Source organism: Vulpes vulpes, chromosome 5, assembly GCF_048418805.1.
Source record: "Vulpes vulpes isolate BD-2025 chromosome 5, VulVul3, whole genome shotgun sequence".
NCBI classification, from domain to species: Eukaryota; Metazoa; Chordata; class Mammalia; order Carnivora; family Canidae; genus Vulpes; species Vulpes vulpes.
Window position 1 is genome coordinate 16,180,863 of NC_132784.1, and position 24,866 is coordinate 16,205,728.

General features: G+C 36.2%; 1 protein-coding gene across 15 annotated transcripts in view; it reads right to left on the reverse strand.

The window, feature by feature from the left end:
- The window catches only part of NCKAP5 (NCK associated protein 5), a 946,904-nt gene that overhangs the window by 494,326 nt on the left and 427,712 nt on the right, over positions 1–24,866 (reverse strand). For all 15 annotated transcript variants that reach the window (XM_072757601.1, XM_072757595.1, XM_072757603.1 and 12 more), the window contains one exon: positions 14,764–14,827. In XM_072757601.1, the coding sequence (XP_072613702.1) occupies positions 14,764–14,827 (64 nt within the window). The remainder of the gene's footprint in view (positions 1–14,763; positions 14,828–24,866) is intronic.

The window sequence follows — 24,866 nt, forward strand, 5'->3', positions numbered from 1 at the left end:
AAAAAAAAAAGGAAACCTACACAATGGGACAGAGTATTTGCAAAATTATGTATGAGATAATGGGCTGATATGACCACAAAAAAGATCGTATACGAATTTCATACCTGCCTTATTTATAATAGACCAAACTGGAAAAAGACAAAAACAAGTATCTGTCAAAAGGAAACTTAGATAATCAAATTGTAATATAGTCATATAATTAAATACTATTTGGCTACTAAGAAACAAACAAATAAAACCTATTGGGACACACAATACATGGATGAATCTCAAATGTTGAAGGAAATAAAACACAAAAAATACTGTGTAACATTCATATAAAATTTAAGATTAGGCAAAAATAATGTGTAAATATATCAAGTATACCAAATGGGTCTATAACTAAAAAAGATTAAGAGGGAACTTTTATGGTAATAAAAATATTCTCTCAACCTGGGTGTTGGTATTACAAGTGAGTACATCTGTCGAAACTCATCAAATTGGACATATGTACATTTCAATGTATACAAATTTCACTTCAGTTTTTGAAAGCATAAGAAGAGAAGGTGCCTTACTTCATGGTGCCCTATATCTCTCTGTACCCCTTTCAAACACAAAATACAGAAGCGAAGAAGGCCATTTCAGCCTCATGAGGGATTATGAGACTCTTCATACTTAATCTTCTGAAATCTGCCTTGTTTGAAAAATGGAACAAATCCTAGTTTCCAAGTTTCCTGGGAGATATTCTATCTCCAGTATATGATTTGGAATAAAAGGAAAGTGGACATTTAACCTGAATCTTACCATGGGCCAGGCCTGACATCACCAAGTGTGGGTAGTAAGAATATTGATTTTTTTTCTATGAGACAGAGAACAAGTGGCAGGGAAGGGGCAGAGGGAGACGGAGAGAGAGAATCTTAAGCAGGCTCCATACCCAGCATGGAGTTGGACATGGAGCTCATGTCACGACCCTGAGCTCATGACCTAACCCAAAATCAAGAACTTATTAAACTCAACACCAAAGAAACAAACAATCCAATCATGAAATGGGCAAAAGACATGAAGAGAAATCTCACAGAGGAAGACATGGACATGGCCAACAAGCACATGAGAAAATGCTCTGCATCACTTGCCATCAGGGAAATACAAATCAAAACCACAATGAGATACCACCTCACACCAGTGAGAATGGGGAAAATTAACAAGGCAGGAAACCACAAATGTTGGAGAGGATGCGGAGAAAAGGGAACCCTCTTACACTGTTGGTGGGAATGTGAACTGGTGCAGCCACTCTGGAAAACTGTGTGGAGGTTCCTCAAAGAGTTAAAAATAGACCTGCCCTATGACCCAGCAATTGCACTGTTGGGGATTTACCCCAAAGATTCAGATGCAGTGAAACGTCGGGACACCTGCACCCCGATGTTTCTAGCAGCAATGGCCACAATAGCCAAACTGTGGAAGGAGCCTCGGTGTCCATCGAAAGATGAATGGATAAAGAAGATGTGGTTTATGTATACAATGGAATATTACTCAGCGATTAGAAACGACAAATACCCACCATTTGCTTCAACGTGGATGGAACTGGAGAGTATTATGCTGAGTGAAATAAGTCAATCGGAGAAGGACAAACAGTGTATGTTCTCATTCATTTGGGGAATATAAATAATAGTGAAAGGGAATATAAAGGAAGGGAAAAGAAATGTTGGGAAATATCAGGAAGGGAGACAGAACATAAAGACTCCTAACTCGGGGAAACGAACTAGGGGTGGTGGAAGGGGAGGAGGGCGGGTGTTGGAGGGGAATGGGTGACGGGCACTGAGGCGGACACTTGATGGGATGAGCACTGGGTGTTTTTCTGTATGTTGGTAAACTGAACACCAATAAAAATTAAAAAAAAAAAAAAGAATTGGTGCTTAACCAAATGAGACACCCAGGAGCTCTCAACTATATTTATTCCTAGATGCCTTAAAAAAAAAAAAACTATTTTAAGTACTATCTTCTAAAACTACACTGTAAGAGTTGATAACTGATGTGTTGGATTTCTACTGGATTCTGTATTTTCATTTTATATCTAATAATTTTAAAGTGTAAGAGGACTTTAGCTTTTCTATTTAGACAATCATTATTCACAAATATACAAAGTTTGATTTTTTACACAATCCTTTATTTATCTTAAAGTACAATGAAAAGAAAGAGTAACAGGAGGCATCCTGGTCTGGCTATAGATTTTAAAAAGGAATACTTCTAACTTGCCAGCATTAAGTACAATGTTTACTGAAGATTTTCAGTGGACTTCTTTTATCAATTTATAGAAACTCCCTTTATTCTTAGCTGAATACATTTTTAAAATATATTATAAACTGGGATTGAATTTTATCAAATGTTTTATTCTATATTAGTGAAGTCTTATTTTCTCTATTTAATCTATTAGCATTGTCAACTATATTAATCACTTTTCTAATATCAAGCAATAATTGCTTTCTAGAATAAATATCACTTTAAAAAACAAGCGTCATAAAGGTGAGTTGGCATCTAGCACTTGTATCTTGGTTTTAAATACCCTTGTCCATTAAAAGGAAACAGGCTCCTTAGGTAAATGGCTGATTCTAACACTGGTAGGAAATAGACAAGATGAGACCAAAGCATCTTACAATGGCAGATATTAAGAAAGTGCTAAAAAGAAAGGAAGGATCAGAAAAAGGAGGGGGGGTGGTAAAGAGGGAGGGAGGGAGAGAGAGAGAGAGAGAGAGAGAGAGAGAGAGAGAGAGGAAAGCTATCCCATGTTCATAAATGGAAAGAATTAATATTGTTAGAATGTCAATATTTCCAAAAGCCCTTATAGTTCAATGCAATCCCTATAAAGATTCCAGGGGCATTTTTTCACAGTAGAAAAAACAATCCTAAAATTTATATGGAACCAAAAAAACCTCAAACAGCCAAAGCAAGCCTGAAAATGAAGGACAAAATTGGAGGCATCAAGCTATATTATAAGGCTGTAGTAATTAAAACAGTATAATACTGGCATACAAACAGACACACAGAGCAATGAAACATAACTGAACAGAAATACATCTAAACATATAGGGTCAACTAATTTTACAAAGGAGCCAAAAAAAACTCAGTGAAAAAAAGACAGTTTCTTCAATAATGGTTCTGGTAAATCAGATATTCACATGCAGAAGAATGAAACTAGACCCCTGCCTTTCCTATTTACAAAAATCAACATTAAGTGGAATAAAAACTTAAATATAGGACCTGAAACCATAATACTCTCCAAAGAACGTATTTGGCTCTTGGCAATTTCTTCATATGACATCTAAAGTAGAAACAACAAAATGAAAAATAAACAAGTGAGACTATAATAACCTAAAAAGTTTCTTTTTTAAAAGATTTTATTTATTTATTCATGAGAGACACACAGAGAGAGAGAGGCAGGCAGAGAGAGAAGCAGGCTCCATGCAGGGAGCCTGACGTGGGACTCGATCCTGGGTCTCCAGGATCACACCCTGGGCTGAAGGCGGCACTAAACCGCTGAGCCACCCGGGCTGCCCTAAAAAGTTTCTTCATAGCAAAAGAAACAACCAATAAAATGATAAAAGCAACATATGTAAGATTAAAAATATTTGCAAACCATATATCTGATAAGGGTTAATATCCAAAATTTGCAAGCAACTCATATAACTCGAGAACAAAAAAAATTTAAAAATGGGCAAAGGTCCTGAGAAGACATTTTGCCAAAGTAGTAATATAGTCAACAGGTACATGAAAAGATGCTCAACATAATGAACGGATCATTAGGGAAATGCAAATGAAAACAGTGAGATGCCTGTAGAATGGCTGGCATCCAAAAGACAAAAGACAACAATGTTGGTGAGGATGTAGAGAGGAAAGGGAACACTAATGTACTCTTGGTGGGAATATAAACTGGTATGGCCACTGTGAAAAATAGCAGGGAGTTTCCTCAAAAAATTAAAAGTATGACTATCATACGACCCAGCAATTCCACTTCTGGCAATATATACAAAGGAAATGAAATCACTATGTCAAAGAGATATGTGTACTTCCATGTTCATCGCAGTATTCCTAGCAATAGCAAAGACACAGAAACAATCTAAGTGTTCATTAATGGATGAATATATGAATACTATTAATTCAAAAACAATGAGAAAATCTTGCCACTTCTGGCAATATGGATGGATCTTGAAAGCATTACACTAATTAAAGCTATGTCAAACAAAGAAAGACAAATACTATATGATCTCACTTATATGTGGAATTGAAATTTTAAAAAAAACTCAAAGAATAAAAGATCAGATTTGTGATTATGGTGATGAGGGTAAAATTGGATGAAAGTGGTCAAAAGATACAAACTTCCAGTTATAAGATAATAAGTACTGGATAAAATGTATAACATGATAACTGTAGCTACCACTGCTGTATAATATATACAAATTGTTAAGAGAGTAGATCCTTAAGAGTCCTTCTAATGACAAAGAAAAAATTATAATAATATCTGTAATGGGTGTTATCTGAACTTACTGTGGTCATCATTTCACAGTACATGTAAGTCAAATCATTATGCTGTATATTTCATACTTATACAATGCTATATGTCAATTATATCTCAATAAAACTGAAGGGAAAAAAAGAGAAGGAAATAACAAACCAACAAAAACAATGATGGTAGCGCATCAATGCACACAGGAGCCAACGTAAGTAGTTCCTAATGTCTTGAGCTCAAACAATTTTAGCAATAAAGTAGTTTATATTGGTTGATACCCCTAAGTATAAAGTAAACATCCATGCATCATAATATAGATGAATGATTGAAAATAATGGGGGAAAAGAGACAAACATCTCACACAGAAGAATCCAAAATAATTTATGTATATACTTCACCCTCAAGGAGGTGGAATAAACCTGCAATCCAGAAGTATGAGCTATGCATTGTGACTTCCTTCCAGAAAGTACAATACAGAAGGGGATGGGTGGAGAGAAACTTCATGCTGGAAACCTAGCAAACATTACCTCAGGCAGGTCATCAGTATACCTCAACAGTCATAGGTTATACTGATAATTATTACTGATTATTATCTTTGCATTTTTTGGAAACAGTTAACTCTTCTAAAATGGAAAGCTTATTTTTAAACAATGAGCTGGGATGTTTCTCTCATTTTCTTTTTTCAGCACCAATTTGTATAAAACAGTAACTCCTTCACTAAAGATTTAGTTAAACTGTAAAATCATCGAAGCCTGGTAGCTTTTTAGCGGCATGATTTTTTAAAAACTTTTAACACAATTTTTGTCTTAACATTTATAAAAGTAAGAAGTATAATAAACCCTCAACTCCTAGAGTTACCAAATATGGCCAATTTTGTTTCCTCTAAATCACCAACATCCCTCTTCAAGTATTATTTTGAAGTAAACCTAGACATCACAGAAAGCTAGATAAACCTAGGCATTTAACCAGTAAATAATCCTATATATATCTTTAAACAATAAGGACTCTTTTTAAAATGCACAACCATAATAACAAGAATACATCTAAATATTAATAATATCATTTACCCAGTGTTCATATGGTCCAATAGTCTTACCATTTTTAATTGTAAATAGATAAGTTAGTATTGCTGACAATTTTATGCTATTTCTTCATTTTGTACTTCATTGGTTTCTGTTTCATTATTTCTTTCTTCTTTATTTAGGTTTATTTTATTGTTCTTTATTACTATTTGATTGGATGATTAATCATTTTTTTTCAAATTTAGCCTTTTTTTTTAAGATTTTTATTTATTTATTCATGAAAGACACAGAGAGAGAGAGAGGCAGAGACACAGGCAGAGGGAGAAGCAGGCCCCAGACAGGGAGCCCGATGCAGGACTTGATCCTAGGACTCCAGGATTGCACCCTGGGCCAAAGGCAGGCACCAAACCGCTGAGCCACCCAGGGATCCCTGATTAATCAATTTAAACCTATTCTTTGACTAGTTCATGCATTTAATTTAAAGCTATACTTTTCACCCTAAGTATTAATTTGATTATACCTCAGAAGTAGTGCTTTCATTGCCACTGAGTTTAAATATTATTAGGTTCCCTTTTAATTTGTTAAAAAAGGAATTACTTAAAATATATTTTAATTTTCAGAGTGATTCAAAAATTTTTGTCTGTTATTGATTTCTGATGCTACTGACAGAAAATGGATCATGAAAAGTAGAACACTGATGTATTTGTATAACAAATATTTGTTACTTTTCATTACATTTCATGAAAGCAAGGACCTCATTATATTCTGTGAGAGATATGTTGAAAAAAATGATCAAAATAATATACAGAGCCTATTTCCAAAATTTAACATATATACAGAAATATTTCCTGAAGTTTAACACCTACCATTCTAAACTCTTAATAAGTTAAAAGCCAAGTAGATAGGACATTCTAAGTTGGCTTTTGTGGGAAAAAAAAAAAAGTTCTGGTTCTTTTTCCAGATACATAATGTGGCTATGTTTCAGCCAGTGAATGATATGAATGATGTCCCAGATGTTTCTCTTCTGTGGATGATACTTAAACCTCAACTGCAATGGCTGCTTCTAACATCAACATATTAACACAATGAGAAAAATCCAAGCTTTTCATACTGCTAAAAACAGTTTTTCAAAAAGCAGTTGTACTTCAATATATTAATAGTGATCAGAAAGAGAGATTAAAAAAAATTAGTTGCACCAAAAAATAATATTCTTAGGAATAAATCTAAGTAGGTAAAAGATTTATATGCTGAAAACTAAGATATTCACAAAAGAAACCGAAGGTGACACAAATAAATGAAAAGAGATTCTGTGCTCATTGACTGAAAGAATATTGTTCAAATTTCCATATTACCCAAGCAACCCACAGATTCAATGCAGTCCCTATTAAAATTCCAATGGCATTTTTCACAGAAATCAGAAAGACAATCTTAAAATTTGTATTGAATTACAAATGACCTTGAAAGCAATCTTGAGAAAGAAGAATTATATTACAAAGCCATAGTAATCAAAACAGTATGACATTAGCATAAGACACATAGATCAATGAAATAGAAGACTGTCCAGAGGGGATCCCTGGGTGGCGCAGCGGTTTAGCGCCTGCCTTTGGCCCGGGGCGCGATCCTGGAGACCCGGGATCGAATCCCACGTCAGGCTCCCGGTGCATGGAGCCTGCTTCTCCCTCTGCCTGTGTCTCTGCCTCTCTCTCTCTCTCTCACTGTGTGCCTATCATAAATGAATAAAAATTTAAAAAAAAAAAAAAAAAAAAAAGAAGACTGTCCAGAAATAAATGCATGCATATTTGGTCAATTTACTTACAACAGAGGAATCAAAAATAAACAATGGGGAAAAGATAGTCTCTTCAATAATTTCTGCTGGAGAAACTGGACAGTCACATGCAAAAGAATGAAACTAGACCACTATTATAGACCACATAAAAAAACTAACTTCAAATGGCTTAAAGACATGAATGAAATACCTGAAATCATACAAATGCCCGAATTAAAAATAGGGAGTATGCTCTATAACATTAGTCTTGGCAGTGATTTTTTAAATAGGATACCAAATAGCAAAAGCAACAAAAGCAAGAATAAACCAATAAGACTATATCAAACCTAAAAGTCTGTGCACAACAAAGGAAACCACCTATAAAATGAAGAGGCAACCTACAAAACAGGAGAAAATATTTACAAATTATTTATCTGACAAAGGGTTAATATTAAAAATATATGAAGGACTCAAACAATTCAATAACAAAAAACAATCACATCAAAAAACGGGTGGAGGAGCTGAATAGAGATTTTTTTCAGAGAAGACATACAGGTAGTCAATAGGCACAGGAAAAGGTGTTCAACATCATTTTCATCCGGGAAGTACACATCAAAACCATAATGAGATATCGCCTCACAATGATGCAACAATATTAAAATGACTATTATACACAACACATAAAAGTTGTCAATGATGTGGAAAAAAGGAAACCCTTGTGCACTGTTGGTGTGAATGTAAATTGGTATAGCCAACATGGAAAACAGTATAGAGGTTCTGCAAAAAATTAAAAACGGAAGTACCATATGATCCAGCAATTTCACTTCTGGGTATTTATTCAAAGGAAATAAAATCACTACCCTAAAGAGATATTTGTACTCCCATGTTCACTGCAGGATTATTTACAACTGCCAAGATATGCAAACAACCTAAGTGCCCATCAACAGATGAAGGGATGAATATATATATATATATATATATATATATATATATATATATTAATTATTCAGCCATAAAAGAAGGAAATCTTGCCATTTGCAACATGGAGGGACCCTGAAAGCATTACACTAAATGAAATAAGTCAGACAGAGAAAGACAAATACTGCATGACCTTACTTATTTGCAAAATCTTAAAAACAAAAAACAAAAATAAAGCAATGAAATCATAGATAGAGGCAACAGATTAGTAGCTGCCAGAGGTGGGGGTGGGAAAAAAGGATTAAAATGGTCAAAGGTACAAATTTCCACTTGTAAAATAAATAAAGCCTTGGAATTGAATAACTCAATGCTTTGTTTTTATATTTCCAAGTTGTTAAGGAGAGTAAATCTTAAAACTTATCATCAAAAGAAAAAAAAAATCTTGAACTATGTATAGTGACAAATGTTAACTAGACTTATTATGGTAACCATTTCACTATATATACACCCATACTATGTCTTGTGGATCATAAACTAATATAATGTTATATGTTAATTGTATCTTAATTTTTAAAAAAGTAAAAAGAAACAATTTACCTTGGTCCCATCCAAAACCCCTTCTTTGTCTACTACCAGTTAGAAAACCAGATGTATGATCCATTGGGCTATTGTGAACAACAAACTTCTATCAAAACCAAATCCTGGGGGATCCCTGGGTGACTCAGCGGTTTGGCATCTGCCTTCAGCTCAGGGAGTGATCCTGGAGTCCCAGGATCGAGTTCCACATCGGGCTCCCTGCATAGAGCCTGCTTCTCCCTCTGCCTGTGTCTTTGCCTCTCTGTGTGTGTGTGTCTCTCATGAATACAATAAAATCTTAAAAAAAAAAAAAAACAAAGAGTCCTGACCCTAACAAAATGAGTAGTAAGAATTGGTATTCTTTGAGACAATGGTGCCATGCCCCTTTACGCTTGGGTTTCCCAAATTTCTGAATTCCCCCTCTTGGAAGTCTTCTTCTTCTTCTTCTTCTTCTTCTTTTTTTCTTTAAATTTTAAATGTTTTTTTTTTCTTTTTTTTTTTCTTGGAAGTCTTCTGTCTGGCAGAGTCCAGACTATACAGTTGTCTATATAGCTGTTCAGCAATGTCAAGAAGGGCATACTATGCAAAACCATGACAGTTCACCCAGGCAATGTCACATGGACTGTGTGCAGTGTTCCTGTTTTCACATGTGTCTCTGAAGTCAACAGGAATGATCTCTTCTTGTTGAAACAATAGGTATTGAACCCTGTGCTACAGAGGTGAAGTTTCTAGAGGTGTTTTTTCCCTAAGTATGTATCGGGGAACCGAGTGAACTCCAGTGTCACCACCATAGCTGGCTGTCCACACTGTGGCACTCAAAGAGCAAGATGTGATGCTTCTGCTGTCATAAGTTTGCCTTATCCTCCAAGAAGGCCACACAGGGTCCAAGGATTCTGATCTCCCCATTGTTCATGTCATTTTGAAATGGTCTCACTACAATATTTTGTTTTGTTGTAAAAACATATAAAAATGCTCTCTACTCTTTTTAAAATCTAAACACATATTTTAACTCATAAATTCTTGTTGCTATTCATAAATAAAATGGTCTTTGCAAGTGGGAAGAAAAAAAGTAGAATCAGAAGGAATCCGGTCTACAAAATATTAATTACACTATCAATTTATAGTAATTAAAACAATTTAGAATCATGTAAGAATCAATGATGGTTAATACAAAAGTATAAGCAGTTCAATAATGCATGTAAATTAACACGGGTATTTGGAATACAATAAAGATGATAGTAAAGGTTAGACTATTTAATGAATGATTTGGGGAAAACATTCCTTTTGATCCCTGCCTCACACCAATTTATTTATTTATTTATTTATTTATTTATTTATTTATTTATTTATTTATTTATTTATTTATTTATTTATTTATAAATTTAAATTCAATTTGCCAACATACAGTATAACACTCAGTCCTCATCCCACCAAGTGCCCTCCTTAATGCCCATCACCCAGTCACTGTATCACCCTACTCTCTTACCCTTCTGCAACCCTTTATTTGTTTCCCAGAGTTAAGAGTCTCTCATGGTTAGTCTTCCTAATTTTTTCCCACTCAGTTCTCCTCCTTTCCCTTATAATCCCTTTCACTATTTCTTATATTCCATGTATGAATGAAGCCATATGATGATGTCTTTCTCCAATTGACTTATTTCACTCAGCATAATACCCTCCAGTTCCAACTACATCAAAGCAAGTGGAAGGTATTCATCCTTTATGATGGCTGAGTAATATTCCAGTGTGTGTGTGTGTGTGTGTGTGTGTATATATATATATATATATATATATATATATATATATATATCTTTATCCATTCATCTGTTGAAGGATATCATTGCTCCTTCCACAGTTTGCCTATTGCGGACATTGCTGCTATGAACATTGGGATGCAAGTGTCCCTTCACTACATCTGTATCTTTGGGGTAAATACCCAGTTAATACCAATTTAATTCCATCTAGATGATGCCAAGATTTACAGAAAAAAAAAAACCACTATGTACTTTCTAAAAGATAATGATAATGAATGTCTTTATACTCTTGCAGTAGAGTGGTCCTTTTATATATATCCAAATTTAAGATGACATTAAAGTCTTAAGGATAGAAGAAGTTTCATGTTTGGTATGTAAACCGAACCAGTGCTAGGGAGTACAAGTAGGAACAGAATCTCCCAGAATGGGATGCCTAGGTGGCTCAGCAGTTGAGCATCTACCTTTGGCTCAAGGCATGATCCCAAGGTCCTGGGATCAAGTCCCACATCAGGCTCCCTGAAGGGAGGCTGCTTCTCCCTCTGCCTATGTCTCGGCTTCTTTCTGTCTCACATGAATAAACAAATAAGTAAAATCTTAAAAAAAAAAAAAAAAAAAAAAAAGAATCTCCTAGAATGAAGAGAAACATGATCGTGTAGCAGTTTGCGAAAAATAATGAGAAGTGTAAAAACAATAGTGAGTTAGTTCATGAAAGAGTTAAGACCAAAGGAAACAAATATGAAATGTCTAATTGCTGAAAGAATCTTTCCCAAATAAGTAAGTTCTCTTAACAGAACAAAAGAGCAGGCAGGCAAAACTGATAAAAGCTAGTAATGTGCCCAAGCCCACATAGCTAACTACTGGCAGAGAGGGACTTTGAATCCAGATTTGCCTCACTTCCAAGCTCATGGTCTTTTTAGTCCCACATTTGTATGAACTAGCCATTAAAAAGCAATCTCTCAGGCAGCCCGGGTGGCTCAGTGGTTCAGCCCAGGGTGTGATCCTGGAGACCCGGGATCGAGTCCCACATCGGGCTCCCTGCATGGAGCCGGCTTCTCCCTCTCCTTGCGTCTCTGCCTCTCTCTCTCTCTCTCTCTCTCTCTCTGTCTCTCTCTTTGTGTTTCTCATGAATAAATAAATAAAATATTTAAAAAAAGCAATCTCTCTACATGCAATGTGGTACTCTGGATTGAATCCTCAGATCAGAAAATGGAAATTATTGGAAAAACTCGTGAAATTCTAATAAAATCCAAAGTTTGGTTAATACAACACACCAAAAGTAATCTTAGTTGTAATAATTATGCCATAATTATAGAAGATATTAACATTAGAAAACCGGATCAGAGGGTTGCAGGTCTGAAACTTCTTTTAAGGCTGAAATTATTCTAAAATAAAAAGTGTATTAAAAAATAAAATAAACTCCTTAAAAATGGTGCCTTGAGTACTATCTTAAAACCTAGAAGTAGAGATTTATTGCATGAAGTCCAATTTTTAAAAGGGCATGCTTTGCACTAAAAGCTTTGATTATAACAGGTTCATTGATGATTTTAAAAATCAATACCTGCCTCAATTCTATAGTTTTTTTTAAATACGTATTTAACTTTCCATACCATGTTTCCTTTCATGTGGATAAAAACAAAGAATACTGTAAATAGTAGTCTTTAAAATATTGTGATGTGGTTGTAACAAACTGCTTTCTGCTTCTGCTACAGACATGACAAAAGTTTTGGGCTTGTAACAGCAAGAATTAAATTTAGAGGATGAATAGAACTGCCTGACTTTAAGAGCTGTCAGATACTAAAAGAATCAGGACTTCAGAAATAAATGAATCCTAGGAGCCGAAAAGCTGAAGCATGTAATTAAGTAGAAAACTCAGAGGTAAGGAAAGAGGAGAAAAACGTTGAGAAAGAGGGAGAAGAAACAAAATAAAGGATGTTAATAAAAATCAGGGCTTATGGTGTCTCTAAGGAATTGAGATGTGATAAATAACGGGACAGGGGAAACAGTGATATGAATAGTAGTAAATCACGTCACTGCTTCATGCAAAGCCTTTCAATGGCTCCTGTCACTCACAGCATGAGCCAGAGATCCCTGGACCTTGATGACTTACCCTGTAGTCCCCCATCACTTCCCTGACTTTATCTTCCACTATTCAGCCTCTCCGCACTGACTACCCTCCAGCCAGCTTGTCTCCAGGCTTTTCTTCAGGTACTCCAGGTCTTTTGCTCCTGCAGATCTCCCAACCTAGAATGATCCTCCTCCAAGATATCACCAGGGTTTGCCCCCTTGCGTCCTTCAAGTTTTGCTCAAACACTAACTTTTCAGTGACTTACTTCTGTGAAATTCTATTTAAAATAGTAATGCCCTAAAAATCCCAATCTCTCCTACCCTGATCTTATTTTCTCCTAGCTGTTTCCACCATCTCTCACTCTAAATACATTCAATGTCTGTTTCCACAGTCACTAAGATGTAAGCTCTCATATTTTTGCCGGGTTTTTTTAATTTTTACTGATATTTCCCCAGAGCTTAGGACAGTGCCAGGCACATAGTACGTGATCAATAAATACTTGTTAAATCAACCAACACATAAGTGTGTTTTTCATTTCCATAATCAAAATAAGAATAATAAAAACATTTCCAAAGTAATGACAGTAATCTTTTTGCATCCTTGTATTTTTGGGATATTTCTGATGTTGAACAATTGTGCTACAATATTTCAAAAGGGGTTTTTATCTTATGAAAGACTAGTGAGTTATATGCCTGGGATTATTTCAGCTGAAATACATTCACTGGCAGTCAGAAAGATACATTCTTTAGAGACCTGTTCTTACGAGCTTAAATAGCATTTAGATATTACTAGGAAAAACTCCCCCCTCATAAAAACTTTACATGAACAAATATTCAGTGGTGTGATCCACTAAATTAATGGAATCATAAAATTCCAACCTCCTCATTTTGAAGATGAAAAAAAATGAGATCTATAAAAGCTGTCATTTCTTCACATTCATTTAGGACATAGCTGACAACGTGTACAACAGGAGCGAGCCCCAAACAAAAGACTAAAGCACTGCAGAATGGCCTAGCCCATACACATATCCCAACGCCATCAAAATCCAGATTGGGCATTTTCAGTTCATTATTTGACTAAAGGTTCATTCTCTCCAATATATTTCCATTTCATTGCTCAAAGATGCTTGTGAACAGTTGTTTCCTATTGTTTGAACACTTAAGATTCTCTTTGCATTAAGATAACCAGAATTGCAGTGTGATCACCTAAGTATTTTAGCATGCTCAAAGGCCACTGCACCATTCTGGAACACACTAAATATTCAGCCTCTTGCTCCAGACCTTTACCTTCCCTGAGAGAAGTGCGAGGCCAGCATATTTTACCAATTTCTTATTCTTTTCAGTAGATGGATTGTCAATTAACTCTCATGAAATCAAACAGGAGCAGCCTGCAAGGTCTGAAAATGTGTCACTTCTCTTTTTTAAAAAAAGATAATTCTTGTGCTGAAAAACTGAACATGTGCCATTGTTTTGTCATATGTGAGGAAAAAAAAAATCTGGCATTCTATTTTTTGCTTAGAGGTAGCAGAAGCAGTTAATCCACACATGTACACACACTCCCTGGGGCCCCAGACAGTCATCTCTGATGTCAGAGCGGCACACGGGCAGATACTTTCACAAAGAGAGTCTATAAATGAAGTTGCTATGGACCAAAACACCCGTATTGATTTTTAGTACAATTCAAAACACAAGAAAACATCAGTTTTCTGAGCAGCACACGCTGGGAAGGACAGGGAGAAATACACTGCAACAGTGCAGAGAAAGAAAAGGATAGAAGACAATTACATTAGCAAACATCCTAGTGTCCTTTTGGGTTGTTTGTTTCTAAGTTCAAAGAACTGAGAGGCTTGAGCTATGTTGAAAGGTTCTTAGCTGAAAACCTAAGATTGCTCATTTACTGACACTGTGCTCACAGTTGGAAACCCGGGTCTTCAGGAAATAAAGCCACATAACCCTTTGAAAGCTTGAACATCCCCTTCAAAGCCCAAAGAGTTATTTCTATTTCTCAATTAATACTGCCCTTCCCACCTATCCTCCCATCTGCAAATGGCAGAGTTGTCCAAATGGCATTATAAATACATTATTTACCGACACATCATTAAGTTTGCTGCAAGCAAATATTTTCCCTCCAAGGCAGAGATCTTTGGAAGGGAGGTTCAGGATCAGGAGAAACCAGCCAGCACTTACCATGGCCCCCTCACTTCTTCTTTGGGCAACTTCTCGCTGCAGTCGGGCCACAGCCAATTTCTCCCTGGAGAAACAAGAGCACATGGTTAGTTGCCTATTCTTCTCAGGGTAGAGGTACACTGGCATGGCTTTGAAACATTCTTTTGAGGTCTCCAGAGGAACTCCTTCCTTGGTTTAGCTCACTTCCTCCACTAAACTTTCTATAAATATTTAAAGTCATTCGTGCATTGTTTTCATTGAGTGTCATGAAAGAGATTTTTTTTTTTTTTTGCTTTGGATTTTATAAAAGCCAAATAAACACTGAATGCTAAGTAAAAGCTTCCCTTTACGTTTATTAACATAAATAATTTGGAAACAAATTTTCTGCGGCTAAAATATGTCCTTTCTGTATCAACTTGGCTTGCATATGATTATTTTTATTTCTTTTGTTGCTTTGTACTGATCGTGAATTTTAAAAGGCAAACAAATCTGTATCATGCTTGAAATAATAATAGAAAATCACTTACAGACTGCTACATTCAAGGTACCATGCTGAATATTTTATCTGATCTTATATGAGCCTAACAGCAACCTTATAACAGGTTTTATTATCCCCATTTATAGATTTGGAAACTGAGGCTCAGACAGGCTAAGTAGCATACCAAGCTCCCAGCTGGTACATATTAACTGCATTAGGATCAAACTTGATGTTTTATTTCAAAAATCCTAAATAAAAGTTTGTTTATCATTTTTCAGAGCTGAGAAAATATCTAAAATCTAAAAATGTTTAGTTTAGTACTCTTTATTTTACAACGGGGTCCATTTCATGTCTTTTATAATTGTAATTCTGATTTCATATAGAAAAAAATTAATATTCATCCAAATGTTAAGAAGATTTTGTAAAGTGATGAAATACTACATTTTGGATAGTTTGTCAATGATTCTTAAGAAAAAAGTTTACTGGGACGCCTGGATGGCTCAGTGGTTGAGCGTCTGTCTGCCTTTGGCTCAGGTCCTGATCCCGAGACCCGGAATCGAGTCCCACATCGGGCTCCTTGCGGGGAGCCTGCTTCTCCCTCTGCTTGTGTCTCTGCCATTCTCTCTCTCTCTCTCTTTTTCTTTCTCTCTGTCTCTCGTGAATGAATGAATGAGTAATAAATTTTTTTTTAAGGAAAAAAGTTTACAGATGAAGTAGGGGTAAGTGAACCCTTCCAGTAATCTTCTAATCTTAGTTTTAACAAGGAGTTCCCCCAAAAGCTTTCTACTGGTATCAAATTGTGAAACCATTTGTGTTATATTTCATCCCTCAGCCTTTCCTCTACATGGGACAGGACCAGCAATTCAGCTATTTGCAAACAGCAAGGGACAGCCTGGATTCACAGCTGAGTGAGAAGATTTCTCTAGGCCTAACTGCTTGGGCTTTTGAAATGCCTTTGACTGCCAAGAAGGCATGTGCTTCAGGTTAGTTACAGTTAAGTAATTTTTTTTTTTTTTTTTTTTTTTAGTAGGAATAGTTCTCTTTGAATTCGTGCCTAAAGAGACAGACTAGAAGGAATAAAACTAGAACCAGGAGATCCCCAAGGGGAACAAATTTTGGGAGCCTGGGGCAGCACCCATGCATAGACCCTGTGGGAGAACGCAACAAACTCAAGAGAAAGAAGCCAGGAAGAGATGAAATCATGCACCTATTTGTGAGGTGAGCAAGGCAGAAATCTCTGTGTTCTCTGACTCAAGCCCTAATGAGCAGATGAAAGAAGCAAAGAATTGAAAGAGAAAAATATGACCAACTTCTGGTTTAAGATGAAAAATAAAAACATGGTAAATATGTAGACAAATGAAACCATAGAACTTACCCTATATACTTTATGATGGAGCAGTTCCACCCTGGGGTGGTATATACCCAACAGAAATGCAGATATATGCTCAGTAAAAGACATGTACTAGAATGTTCATAGATGCACTGCTTGTTATCACTTTAAACTAAAAATGTGCACCCCATTAGCAACAGAATGGATAAACTTCTACATCATTATACACTGAGATACCAGAAAGGACTGAGAAGGAGTCTAAGCACAACAACATATGGGCCATGGCAAGCATATGAAAGAAGCAAACACAGAAGAATATATAGTTTATGATTCCATTTATATAAAGTGCAAAGACAGGCAAAATTCCCATGTAGCTTGATAAGGCAAGAAAAATAAAAGACGTGAATATCAAAAAAGAGAAGGTAAAACTGTCTCTGTTCACAGATGGCAATTTTCTAAATAGAAAATAATAAGGAACCTACAAAACAACTATATAGCTAATATCTGAATTTAGCAGTCACAGATATAAGCCAATACACAAAAACCAATTGTGCTTTTACATACTAGCAGCAAACAATTGGAAAGTTTAAAAAAATTCATTCATAATTGTGTCAAAATATAAATATGAAATGTAAAAAAAAGATTTGTCAGACTACTACAACGAAAACTAAAACAATTAATGATTAGAACTAAAACTAAATGATTAGAACAATTAAAGGAGACTACACACAACACACTCTTTCTCTCTCTCTGCAGATTCAGGTCTCTTGAAAGGGTCTCAGGAACACTCAGCATCCTAGGACTACACATGAAGAACTTATACTATAAGATACAGAACTAAAATGGAAGGATGGTCCGGAAAATTTCCTGGAATCATTATTCCTGATTGCTGAATCTTCAGCACAAGACTGAATGAATATATTTGCTAACAGCATAACTACTTTTTACAAGAACGGTTTAGTGTAAAGAAGACATTCCTAGAAACAGAGCGAAGTCTGTCTTAGCACAATCATCCTACTAAATGATGAAAGAGTCCTCATACAGCTTAACGGTTAGGAACATGACTATTTTTTCCTTAAAATAATCAGCCTTTATAACACTCTTAGGAATTACCACACGGTATAGGTTCCGGTGAAATCTTATAAAATTCAATTTGAAAGAAAAATTTAATAGTTTTAGCCATTACATAGTTTTTTAAGAAGGAAAATATTAGGAATTCATGAATTTTATACTCTGCCCACACATTATATTTTTAGGCATTTAATAAATAGTGAGTGGACCAATGTGAAAGGCTCATCTTCAAAGTGGCAGCATGTTAGCCATTTGATTTGGGGCAACAGAGCAAAATATGTGGCAACGGGAAACATCGGCTTAAGTCTGACCTACCACCATGTAACCAGAGATGTGCCCAACTTCAAACAGCCATGTGGAAATGTGTGACACAAACATGGGGAATCTCAGTGCAGTCTGGGTCATGATAAAGACAATCCCCAACTGGAGCCCTGCAACCTAGACCTCCTTATTGTAAGTTGTAAAATTGCTTAAGTCTAGTTACTTGGGAGCTACCCTGATTCAAAGTAGTTAGGTACTGAATGAGCAGAATTTGAGAAAAGGGCAAATACAGCTGTCTCTAAAACCATCTCTGTAATTGGTTTAAGTCATTTATTCAGGAAATGCAATACACATGTCATGGAGCAGATATCTCTAAGGCTATACTATAAGTAACAGCCAGGGGTTTTCTATAGCATAGACATGACCAGACCAGTACCATCTAAGTCCCACTAATCAAAGCATCCCAATTTTGACCTATTTTATATTGTAAATTTCTGAATCCTATTTCCTTTGAAAGAGAATTTCAAGGCCAAAAGAACAAACAAAAAAGAATACTTTCCTGAGGTTTGGTACTCTCTAGCTCCCAAATCTTTCATATCATTGGTATTCCATGAGTTTGCAGGACTTTTGCTTTTAGTAGGAATTATATTTTATTTTTGTATGAAGGAGTTGTCATTCTTTACAAAATTAAGGAAGTGAAAGAGTTGTTGGATGGGAAAAGCATCTATGATGAAATTCTCAGCATTTCTAGATATTCCCATTTCTGGGCTCAAATCATCAACTTAGTCAAAGTATTAAAAATAAATGGGTCTGCCTTTTTAATGGTCATCTCATTTGTCCTTGGGTTCAGCAGTTCCTTGGCAAACCATATCTTCAAACCCCCAAGGTCCCAATATATGTGTGAAACCAAATGGGACCAGCATCTTTTTCATGCAAATTCAGGGTTCTTAAAAACAGCTTTGTTCAAAAAATAAAGAAAGAATCCTTGACTTGCATGCTACCCAAGGCAAATTAAACACAGTCACATACACACACACTCTTGCTCCAATTTGAGGACCTTAGCTCATCTGCTGGAAACAGACAACTGTGCTTTTGCAATGCATTACTGTTTTGTTTTGTGTTTGTAGCAAAGCCAGTAGCTCATTATGAAGCGGGCATTGACTTTATGATTGCAAAACAAATGCCCAGGGATATCTTATTGAGAGCTGTGGATCCTTATTTACAGAATAGGGATAAAGGAAGGATATAAAGAATACACACACAATGAAACAAAAGAGACCACAAACACTTCTCTTTCAGTTAAATGCAAAAAGAATTCTTCCCTCCAAGAGGGATGAAACAGAACTACTTTTCCTATTCAATTTTTTTTACCCAAAAGGTGAATGAGTCCTAGGTTTCTGAAGTCTGTCAGCATAGTCCCAGATAATTTCAACTAAAGATAATAAACAGCAACAACAAAAATATTTATGTGAACTGTGGATCCTCACAATACCACTGACACAAATGCAGTTTAAGCCCATGGGAAGATCGTCCTCAATGAAGACAACAGGATGTTGGCATTTATAAAGTCCAGAAAAGACCTGCAAGGTTTGCATGGTCAGAAAAACAATCAGCAGCTTGAAGAGGATGAATATATTCAGTCTGTGATGTGTGGAGACCACAAACTTAAGGGCACTGCAGAGCCATCTGTTGCATGAGTGTCAAAGACAGGGCTGTCTGGAGACAGATCAATGTTCTATTGCAACTCTAAGGCAGCCCAGCACATACCCTGAATGGGTGAGAATGAAACCAGCGAGCAGCTCCGCTCTCCACCAGGCAGATGGGACCCCCCACACCCACAATGCCCTGGAGGAAGAGCAGCACCAGCACACAGTGTAAGTGTGAAGAATTATGTCTACTCATTGTGAGTCTCCTTGCCCCAAACCACTCTATACAAATAGTGCTTTAGGCACACCAAGGAAGCCGCCAGCATAGTAGGTACTCTGTGTTTTGATGAAACTGCCAAGTCATTTGTGTCATCTCTACTTGACTTGCCTAGAAAAATAAAGAATAACCAGAAATAAAACAAATATAACAAAAATAGCTACAAAAATAAAGGAAAGGCCTGCTCATATATGTATTTAAAAAAAAATCTTGGGCATCTTATAAACCCAAAGATACTGCGGTATTGATGAATCCTATAGTACCCCCAAAATACCCTAACTTCATGTTAGTTTTGGTTCTTAGGTTAAGTTATTATATTCCAAAGAATTTCAAATTCTTAAATACATAGTTACGTATGATATAATATATACATCAATCTCTTCCAATTTATTCAGAATATTTTGCCAAATGACCATGTAATCCAATGATGATGAAAATTCTGACTCATTCAGCAGTGAGAATTCACTCTCTGCCTGGCAGTGTTCTAGACCCCAGGAAATATGGATAGACTCTCCTACTTTTAGAGAGCTCAGGGTCTAACAGAGAGCACACCTAAGCAAATCAGTGTCCTAAGGTGGAATAAGCACAACAGAAGAGTACTGCATTCAAAGCTGGATTTTAACATTGAAGTTTGGTGATAATATTATGAGAAGATTGAAATTGAACTCCTTTAAATGGGAAGGTACATTCTATTTCTAAGATAAAATCGTTTTTTCAAGTTCAAACTTTTCAGCAACAAGTCACATAGGGAAAACAGGGGTTTTCCTCATAAATATTTTAATTATGAAGAATCTCTCATATGTTTGACTGTTACTCCCTAAATTCTTCAAGTCTTTTTAATGCAATAGTATTATACTTTACTGCACATTTGGGTCATAGTTTTATCCAGGTCACCTCTTTCAGAGACAATGTGACTGACTTATTTTGCCTCTTCTGTTTCAATACATTGTATCATCATATCTCTATTTTTAAAAGATAATAGTTAATATAAATAACGTTTAGTGAGTAATTAGTATGTCAAGCACTACCCTAAATACTTTACATGAAATATTTCAACCTCAAACAATGCCATGACATGTTCATTATCATCTCTGTGATACACAGCAATGATTCTCAAAATTTTTGGATTTGGAACCTCTTTACACTTTTGAAAACAATCACTGAGGGCTCCAAAGAGCTTTTGTTTCTGTGGGTTCTCTCTATCAACATTTACCATATTCCAAATTAAACCAAGACTTCAAAAATACATATTAATATATTTGAAATAATAGTAACTCCATCACAGGTTAGTGTAAGCAACATATAATTATGAAGATAACTATAGATTCCAGAACAAAAATTAAGAAGAAGAGTGGCACTGTTTTATACTTTTGCAAATGTCTTTAATATCTGGCTAACAAAAATTATGTGGGTTTTCCTTTCTCCTTCTACATTCAGAATTTTGCAATGTCACATGTTGAGTAGCTTCTGGCAAACCAGTATATGCCCAAGACCAAGGATAGTCTTCCTATAAAATTAGTTTTGACTTATAGATTCCCTAAAAATATCATAGGGCCCTTGGAGTCCTGTGGTCCAGAGCTGGAACACTGTTGGTGTACCTTCTGAGGGGAATAAGGCTCAAACGGGCTGAAAAACATGCCCAACAAGCCATTGCTCTTAAATTTAAATATCATCGTGCATGTTTCCCAAATGTGCAAAATAGCAGTGAGTACATATTTAGTTAAAATCTCAATTGTTAGAACTTGTACTTCTGTATCTACCAGCACCTGTGACCATCACCTCTACTGCTAAGGAAGTAGCCACAAATAATGAATGAAATTATTGAGAATGAAATTTCTAAGCATTTTAATGCCAATCAATGCAAAAACCACTGGTAGAATTTTTCTGGGATGCACTGAATTCCAAGGACCTCCATTTCTGGCATAGTAGAACAAAAATGCTAAACAAACTCCCAATATAAACCTGTGCTCAGGCATAGATTTTGCTTCAATTAATACCCCTCCACACACCCTGAGCATTTTTCCCTACAAGGATATCACCAAATGGCTACAAGGAATTAGATAGATGACTACTGTCATTTGTACCTTGGGGCAGAGAGTCACACTTAAAATCTTGGGGAAAGGTTTCAATTAATCACAGCCTTCCCCATTTCTGAGTGGGCCCTAAGAATAAGAGCATGGTGGTGACCTAGTGTGTCTATAAGGAGAGCAGGTCATCTACCCCAGGAGGCCTAGGACCATTCTCTGCATACAGAGGCATCCTGGGGAGTCACCCGCCACAGAAGCATGACAATGCCGAGTGCCAGGTGCGCTTGTGGAGTAGGCAGATGGAGAAAGCAGTGGCAGCAGTCCCTTCATAACAGCTAAATTAATTAGCCTTTCCAAAGCAGATCATTTAATTACTCATCCACTCAGATACTCAGGGTGAGAAAAAATTTGAGAAACTTTTAGACATAGAGCCCAGACGAAACAAATTTCTTCATGCATCCTTTCTAATACATAATGTCTATGTTGGCTCCAAAACTCTAAAACACAAAAATTTACCCCCTTATTACTTACTTTAAGGAAACTTCTTTCCATCCACAATGCATACGAGTCAGTAAGTTAAGAGTGCATTTTAAATTGGTGATCTTCATGTGATTTTGTTCAGGAATAACTAAAAGGGAGCAAGACTCAACATGGCCAACATGCACACCCCACTGACTCTGGAAGAGAGTAGGAGTTTAATAATGTTGTGCTGGGATGATTAAGGAATTCCCTCTCCCTCCTCCAACACATAATAAACAAAAAGACATTTTAAATAAGTTGGTATATTGAAATACAGAGATCATTAGTAAAAACAAACCCTAACTTTAGCTATCTGCTTTTCTAAAGGTCTGTCCTACCCACCCCCACCCCATGGTTCTCCTTATAGAGCTTTCTGGACCTTCTGCAATTTTTTTTCTAAACTTCTAGGACCTTAAATGTCGCTCACATAAGTGTTCCCCAAATTTTTCTACCCTGAATGCTCTTCTACTGGCAAAAATGATGTCTCAAATTGCATCTGTATTTTCATTTCCTGATTCAGAGATTCATCCATAGAGTCCCTCATGCTGCCTATAACAATTGCCTGCTATCTGTTTCTCTCCCCTAATCAGCTCTAATACCCAGAGGACTGGGACTTTATGGTCTTCCTAGTCCATGGCACACACACATACCCTCAATGAATGAAGGATCGTGTTTCAGAGCAAAAATGGCCTCACGACTTAAGGCAAGATCACAGGCTGCCTCCACCCATATTAAGTATCAGAGGTTAGTCCCATGTCCAGAGCTTAACAAATGTGCCAGTAAAACCACTCTCTTCAGTCCCTACTACTGGTGTCACACACAAAGCACTTGGTAGATGTTAGATGTACCAACTAATATTGTTAGTAAATGAAGATACCAATGAACGAATGAACTTGTCTTTCTGGGTTTTCTTTTTATTTTTACTTGGAACTGTCAGGCCTCATTAGAATAATATATGCTTTCATCACAACATTGTTGATACCCACAGGTCCTACTGACTTATTTCATGCAATACTAAGTAAAAGCAAACTCATTATCTTCTTCTCTTCTCTATCCCAAAGTTCCCCTACATAACATGTTTCTGAAATACATATTAGAGCAAAACCCACCCCCCCAAGTCTAAATATGAATATCTAGTCTTAACTTTTGCAGTAACTTATTTTTTGATCAAAAAGTCAGTTCATGGGCTTGAAAACAGAAGTCCTTGAGTTGTAGTTTTTATGCATCATTGAAAAGCCACTCGATTTCCTAAACGTAATTTTCACTTCTGAAAAAACCTAGATCTTAGAATGAGGATTCCTTATATTTCCATGTTTTTTAAGAAACTTGGAATTCCCCATATTTTCATGCACTGCCCCCATTTTTCTTACCTTAATATTAAAATTCTACTCCTCTAGGTCAGTATTATGTCTGGCAAATAAGAAAAACTTGGTAAAATAACAGAATTGTATTAATAAAGTTTTATTCTCTTCCATCAATTTTGGTAACACTCAAAAATGATGGGCTATATGTAGTTTACTATAGAAAGGGAATTCTTAGGGAAAACAAAACATATGCTAACCATCTCTTAGGGAGCCTTCCATACCTGTCAGTGTGTACAATAGCCCTTATGTGACAATTAATTTCATTTCCATGGCTTTCAATTATCAATGGCCCTGAAATTATATTCTGTCTCTGTTTTTCATGAAGGTCCCAAGATAGTATCTGCGACTAGATTTAAGCCATCTATCAAGACTCAGAAGAATAAGACTTGTAGGTTCCTAAGAGAAGAGGTTGAAAGGGATAATGCAGGAAGCACTGGTGGACTATGATACAGTCAAGTTTACACTTAAAACTTCCTTCCCTCATTTATGGAATGAGTTACACAGACAAGACAAATTCTGCTCAACAAAAGCATGGCTTTTAAGATAGACTGACAATGCCATCAATTCATTACCCAAATATTATGCCATCTGCTATGTTGGAGGCACTCTGTCAGGCTCTATGGAAGAAACAATGATGGGGAGGCTGAATTGCTGTAGTCAAAGAGCATTCTGTGTCTACATCCAGTGCTATAGGTTGAACTGTCCCCCAAAACTTCTATATAGAAGTCCTAACTCCCAGTATACAGAACATGACCTTATTTGGAAGTGGTCAAGTTATCATAGGTCATTAGAGTGGGTCCTAATCCAGTATGACTGGAGTCCTTAAAGGGAAAGATTTGAAGATAGACACACAGGAAGAACACTATAAGTGATGGATGCACAGATTAGGATGATGTGTCTACAAGCCAAGGGATGCCAAAGATTGCCAGCAAGCTACCAGAAGCTAGGAGAGAGGCCTGGAACAGAGTCTCCCTCACAGCCCTGAGAAGGAAGCAACTCTGTCAACACCTTGATCATAGACTTCTAGGCTTTAGAACTGTGAGATGGTAAATTTCTGTTGTTTAACCCATCCACTGTGTGGTATTTTGCTAAGGCAGCCTTAGCAAAAAATAAAAGCTATCAACTATATATGTTTGAACACAGTACATCTC